The sequence below is a fragment of the Sinocyclocheilus anshuiensis genome, unplaced genomic scaffold, assembly GCF_001515605.1.
Source record: "Sinocyclocheilus anshuiensis isolate Anshui unplaced genomic scaffold, SAMN03320099.WGS_v1.1 scaffold735, whole genome shotgun sequence".
NCBI lineage: Eukaryota > Metazoa > Chordata > Actinopteri > Cypriniformes > Cyprinidae > Sinocyclocheilus > Sinocyclocheilus anshuiensis.
In genome coordinates this window covers 921,805-929,076 of record NW_015548245.1, presented here as the reverse complement: position 1 = coordinate 929,076, position 7,272 = coordinate 921,805, and the positions used below count along the sequence as shown (strand labels likewise).

Here is a 7,272-nt window from a genome sequence, read left to right as displayed (position 1 = left end):
AAGAGATCAGATGTGCTAAAACATTAGTCACATTTAAATGCAGACTCAAAACTCATCTGTTTAGCTGTGCATTTATTGAATGAGCACTGTGCGATGTCCGAACTGATTGCACTATATTTTATGTATAATTGTTTTCTTAAATTCATTTTAAATCAATTAAATCAATTTTTTTTAATAATTTTCAAAGTTTTTAAATTCCTTGTTTTATTGTTGTGATTTTTTTTTTTTTTCTTTTCTTTTCTTTTATGTAGAGCACTTTGAATTACCATTGTGTATGAAATGTGCTATATAAATAAACTTGCCTTGCCTTGCCTTGCCTTTATGGACACATTTTGTAACTTAACCACATAAAAGACACATTATGCTGTCCACTTAGATATAAAATAATATGAATCCATACTACAAAAGATATAATGAAGTACAGTATATAAGTGTAATTAAATATGTGTGTGAGTGTGAGTGTAAAGTGACGCGTGGCCAAGTATGGTGACCCATACTCGAAATTTGTGCTCTGCATTTAACCCATCGAAGTGCACACACAGTAATGAACACACACCCGGAGCTGTGTAAATATATTAAAGGCCTGATCACTAGGCACATTTCTGTATCTATATTTTAACACTGTTGTCACTTTATGTGGCATTTTGCACTGAGACCTGGTAAAGCCAAGCTGAAACTCACATCATGTGTTTATAGAGCCCTCTTCTGACAGACAGAAAGAATGTATTTCAATGTAAAGAGCAAGCTATAAGATTGTGCCCCCTGTAGGATTATGTGTGGAAATGACCTGATTTTTATTTATTTATTTTCAGATTTTAGTGCTGATTTGAAATATGTTATGGAATCACCAGGCTTTTTGTTTTAATATTTTTTTTTTTTTTAGATTTGTACTGTATTTGTATATATGCACTACTTATGTAGGAAAAACGTGGCTCAGCGCATTAAAAAGTTGGCCATGGTGTGAACTTCACACAACAGTATCAATATTGATGCTTGCTAGATGAGGTGCAGACAAAATAGTAACACATTTTAGTTTTGGACATGGGTCCACAAAGCTTAAAAAGAATTGATCTTCTTACTCTATTACTGACATCACAATCTGAGAAACAGACTCTCCACCCACTCTTATATTTATTCTCTGTTTCCACTGCAAACACCCACTGATTGTCTTCATGATGACCATCATCTCTCTGCTGCTGTTGGCCTCTCTGCTGCTACACCTGACCTTCACTGGTGAGACTGATTACATTACAGCATATTATGCTGATTTTTAAGAATATGTATTTGGTATGCATTGAATAAGCTGACTTATAGCAAGCAGTCTTGGCACTCTCTCTCTCAGCTCATGTGAATGTGGGTATAGTGAACGGCACAGAAGCAAAACCCCACTCCAGACCTTACATGGTTTCTCTTCAGATGAATAAGACACATGTCTGCGGTGGATTGCTCATTTCTGATGAGTTTGTCACATTGCCGAAACAAGTAAGACTGTAGTTTTGCCTGATCTGAATTAAAACTATGATCTCAAATAACTGGTTTCATCAAATGTTTCTTTTAACAGAAATGAATTTGGTGCACATAACCTAAAAAAATATGAATGAAGGAGCTGTCCGCATTGGAGTGAAGTCCTACTACAAGCATCTGGATTTTACTGATTACCCAAGTTATATATATATGACATCATGATTTTAAAGGTAAAAACTAATTAAAAACTGCACACATACCTGTTGTTAAAAAGTATGCCTAATTATTTAAACACACACTCTCGCTGTCTGTTTTGGAATTTCAGAGAAAAAGTCAAAAAGAATAAAAATGTAAATTGGACATCCATGCCAAAGAAAGAAGGAGACATCAGAGAAGATTCTGTTTGCAGTGTTGCAGGCTGGGGAAGTTCAGTTATTAATGGCACTTCAAGCCCAGTCGTCATGTAAACAAATGTGACAATCATGAATAATGCAAAATGTGAAAATAGTTGGGAGTGGCAGTTCAAACCTTCACAGATGATGTGTGTATATGGCAATGAAGGAAACAGTAGTGTATGTAAATATAAATCTTGTAAAATTACATTACAATACAATAATAATTACAATAATAATAAAACATTTTTATAAAAGTATTGAAAGAAAAATAATATAAATATAAATATATAATATTAATTATAATATATAAAATAATAAATACATAATAATAATTCATATTATTTCAGTATAACTCATATATAACACTTTACACATCTCAAAGTGCTGAAGAGAGAAGAGTGATACATTGCATATTAGTGATGTGTTGATCTGTGTTTCTTCACAAGGGGATTCAGGAGGTCCTTTGGTTTGTGGAGACACTGCAGTCGGTGTCACTTCTTTTGTGTGCAAATAACTTTGCAATTCGCCTCAGTACCCTAATGCAGTGGTTCTCAATTCTAGTCCTCGCGAACCACATTTTGTATGTATCTCTTATCACTTCAGACATTTGTTCTATTCGACCGTAAGTGCCCTGCGAAGTGGATATCACAGGGTATTCCGCCATGATTCCAGTTCGAATGGAGAGTATATGTTCCATTCAAAGGGCATTAAAGTGTGTGAGAATTGAAATTGTATTTTTTTTTACAGAGGTATATAATGTCATTATTTTATGTCTTATGACACTTCACACTTCTCTAGTAGGTGTTGTCTGTGTGTGAAGACGCTGCAGGCTGTGGCATAGCGCAAATCCATGAGTGAATGTTCCGAAGTGAAGTAAACTTTAGCCGATAAATACATAATAATAATTCATATTATTTCAGTATAACTCATATATAACACTTTACACATCTCAAAGTGCTGAAGAGAGAAGAGTGATACATTGCATATTAGTGATGTGTTGATCTGTGTTTCTTCACAAGGGGATTCAGGAGGTCCTTTGGTTTGTGGAGACACTGCAGTCGGTGTCACTTCTTTTGTGTGCAAATAACTTTGCAATTCGCCTCAGTACCCTAATGCAGTGGTTCTCAATTCTAGTCCTCGCGAACCACATTTTGTATGTATCTCTTATCACTTCAGACATTTGTTCTATTCGACCGTAAGTGCCCTGCGAAGTGGATATCACAGGGTATTCCGCCATGATTCCAGTTCGAAGGGAACGTACATGTTACATTCAAAGGCCATTAAAGTGCGCGCGATGTGAATTTAAATTGTATTTATTTACAGAGGTATATTATGTCACACTTCACAATTCTCTAGCAAGTTTCATCTATGTGTGAAGATGCTGCAGGCCGTGGCGTACCACAACCCCGTGAATTAATGTTCTGAAGTGAAGTAAACTTCAACGGATTTCCCGTGCTCAGGGAGTAGGGAGCAATGAACACTGTGTAGGGAGTCTAGGGACCATGTCAATCGGAACAGTTCTTTCTTCTAACGAGCTGGTTATCTAAATCAGGGCCCGTATTCACAAAATATCTTAAAGGCACAATATGTAAGATTTTTTTATTAAACTATCCAAAAACCATTAATACATTAGCTCATCCATGAACATGATTTCTGCCCGAGTCCCGTCGGATTGCATCGGCTGTGGGGATGAAGATGATAACTCCCATGATTCCACACTCAGTCACGGCGTCATCAAACTTCGCCTTTGTCTATTTGTTTATTTTGAATAAGCGCCCTCTAGCGGTGAAAATTACATATTGTGCCTTTGCAGCTGTCTGTTGTTGTGGCCTTCTGATACATTGTCTTGGCTCTTTCTTTTCTGTTTACGACATTGGTTGAACATTAGCTCATCCATGAACATGATTTCTGCCCGAGTCCCGTCGGATTGCATCGGCTGTGGGGATGAAGATGATAACTCCCATGATTCCACACTCAGTCACGGCGTCATCAAACTTTGCCTTTGTTTCTTTGTTTGTTTTGAATACGCGCCCTCTAGCGGCGAAAACTTACATATTGTGCCTTTAAGGCTAAAAGTAGCTCATAACGTAGCTCAGGAGAAAATCTTAAAAATAATGGGCATGTCAGTCCTAAATTTAGGACTCCTAAATTTTTGATCTAAAAGTATTTCACAAAGCATTTTAGCGCTAAAACTAGCTCCTAAATCTGTGAAACATTAGGAGTAGTGAAGAGGACTCCTAAGTAACAAAGACCAAACCACAAACTACTCCTAAAATGGCTGTTGCTGGCAATCTGCCTCAGAACGTAAAAATTTTAGAAATATTTGACGATAATGAGCTTTTATAAAGGTATCACCTTTGGTTTTGAAGGTTATCCCAACTCCAAATGTTCCTTTGGTTATGTCTTTGTTTTCATTAACCAGTTGGGTAAGAAGTAACAGCTGTGCTTGTGTCCAGTTTGGTTTTCTTTTACGTTTGCATGTCTTACTATCAGCCATGATTATTCTACTCTGTTTATTAAAAGGCTGTTTATATGCATATTCACTAATTATGAGAAGCATACATGTAAGAGGCTGACAATTAGAACACATACTTGTTTAATTAGTGACACTTAGCCTGCATTTTAAAATCTTTATTTGAATGTGGCAAGATTTTTATTTTTTATTTTTAAACCTTTATCTTTACCTAAATATTTCCATGAATAAATCTCTGACAGAAACTATCAGCCAATCACTGTGTGCATAGTTAGTAAATATGCTGACATCATCCATAGCAACGAGGTCAACCATGCTTAGTAAAAGTTTGTCTCAGCAGCTTTGTGAATAGGTTTTAAGAGAAAACTCTTTGCTAAAAACTTTTACTGCTTATTTAGGAAAACTCTTAGTGGTAAGATAAAATGTTTTGTGAATACAGGCCCAGGTGTGTTAAATAAGAGAGACATGCAAAATATGCAGAGCGGTGGTACGCGAGGACTGGAATTGAGAACCACTGTCCTAATGTGCATACTAAGATTTCAGCATTTCTTCCATGGATCAAAAAAAACAAAAAAAAAACTTTTGATAATTGACTTGATAATGAAAAAATATGTGTAGAGCTTAATCAAAACTGTTTTCAAATGTTTAACCTTTTGCCCCAAATATTCTCAAGTCAAATGGCCTTCAGTGTTATAACCTCATGGAGCTGTGTATTGATTGAAAGCAAAGTAGTTAATAAGAAAATACACAATTATAGTACTTCATGTCAAAAGGCTGATGAGCCCTGCTCTACTTCTACAAAGACCACAAACATAACACCTATCATGCTAAAATGCCTCAGTCATATTAAGTGTTAAATGCGACACCATGCAGCTTCCTTTTACAGCTTCTGACACTTGTGGTTGGAGCTCATCAGCTAAATGGCATATCTATCTATAATGAATCTGTGAACTTTTACCACATGCATCCTTAGGGACTTTAATCTGAAACTTATCTGAAACTTTAAGCAGAAACCTATCTAGAAAAAAAATGCAAAGTGCAATGTAATATGCAAAATAAAATTAGACTCACTTGTCAGGGTCATGTAACCTATGTTTATAATTGCACGCGCAGACACTTTCACATACTTTGAATAAAGATTGATATAAAGATAATAAGTCTCTCAATCACTCATTATTTTGTAAAACAGAGGTCTTCAACCCTGCTCCTGGGGACCCAATGTCCTGCAAATTTCCAACCTGCTTCAGCTCACCTGCATGTGTATTTTCAAGAGATCCTGAAGAGCTTGACTAGCTAGTTCAGGTGTGTTTGATTAGGGTTGGAGCTAAATTCTGTAGGATGGTGGGTCCTCAGGAGCATTATTGAAGACCTCTGTTGTAAAAGACAGTTTTGTGAAGCATGTTCAGTGCGCCCTCTAGCGGTGTTGACTGTATATATATATATATATATATATATATATATATATAAACATGTACAGTTGAGTTTCAGTTAGCTCAAACTGTCCATTTGAATGAGGGAGATGTAGTGATGCTGAAAACAGCCCAAAGACTAATTTAGCATCACTTAAGTTAATGTTAATGATTAAGTAAATGTTATGATTAGCTTACAGTCTTTCTTTTCATCTCACGCGGTAAGAGAAAAACACGGCTAGATGTAAATACTGCTTCTTTGTGCTCAAGGCTCTGTGCACTGCCTGCAAGTTAATAGCTTCAAATTAATCAAATGGCACAAATCTTTGTGGTTTGATGATTGATGCCTTCGACTGAAGCCTCGTCAAGCCACAAGTATTATCAAATATTACTATCTGAGCTACTTTTACCACAAACTGAAAGTAACAAGTTACGGGAAGATCAGTTTCTCCACCCTCCTTTATATTATATTTAAATCGAATATATAGCCAGCGAGAGCTCATTGATTCACTGAGTGTCTTCATGATGACCATCATCTCTCTGCTCCTGCTGGCCTCTCTGCTGCCACACCTGACCTTCACTGGTGAGACTGATCAAACAAAATCCTAATAACCCAAGTTTTATAGCACATATAAGACAGTGAGGAGGAACTACAATAACTAACACTATCTTTCTTTCATTCTCAGCTCGCGCGAATGTGGGTATAGTGAACGGCAGGGAAGCAAAACCCCACTCCAGACCTTACATGGTGTCTGTTCAATTTAAGGAGCAGCATTTCTGTGGTGGATTTCTCGTCTCTGAGAGATTTGTCATGACTGCTGCACATTGCCGAAACAAGTAAGACAAGTAGTAACGTAGCTAATTATATAATTTAGATCATATAAGGTAACACTTTATTTCGATAGTCTACTTTAGACATTCTACTAACTATAAGTAACTCTGCAAGTACCAGTCATTAGAGTATTAGTAGACTGTCTGCTTAATATCTGCTAACACTTTAGTTTGATAACAGACATTCTGACAATAAGTAACTTTGCAAGTAAATTAACTTGTTCTGCTACCCCTAACACTAACCTACACTGTAAAAAATGACCATGAATTTAATGGTAAAAGACTGTAAAAATGCTACAGAAAAAACCTGTTAAATGGTTAACGGCAAATTCCCCTACTATATACGGTGAAAAACTGTATTGGACATTACATGTATTGGACATAAATTTTACGGTAGTATACCGTTTTTGGAAGTGAAAAAGACTGTATAATTTACAGTGAATAACCGTAAATTGACATTCCCAGAAATCCCTGCGTTACATTTCAAATTTGATGTTTTTTTGTTGAAATAACTATGTTTCTTCTTAGTTTTTTTTCTTATCAGTTTTGTATATTAGGGTTGTGTTACACGTAATGTTGTTAAATTAATGTTTATTGCATTATTTCAGTTTCATGTGTGTTACCATGATGGTGTTTAGTGTTTGTGTGAATGACACTGTGCACCTTCTATATATGTTATTATTTAAAAGCTGCTTGTGAT

The 7,272-nt window shown here is 35.9% G+C and overlaps 1 protein-coding gene across 1 annotated transcript in view; it reads left to right on the top strand.

Annotated features, from left to right (window-relative positions):
- Positions 1 to 6,249: 6,249 nt before the first annotated feature.
- Positions 6,250 to 7,272, top strand: part of LOC107655190 (granzyme B(G,H)-like) — a 6,006-nt gene continuing 4,983 nt past the window's right edge. Inside the window, exons 1-2 of the mRNA XM_016442611.1 lie at positions 6,250 to 6,324; positions 6,428 to 6,578. Of these exons, the coding sequence (XP_016298097.1) occupies positions 6,264 to 6,324; positions 6,428 to 6,578 (212 nt within the window). The 5' untranslated portion in view covers positions 6,250 to 6,263. The remainder of the gene's footprint in view (positions 6,325 to 6,427; positions 6,579 to 7,272) is intronic.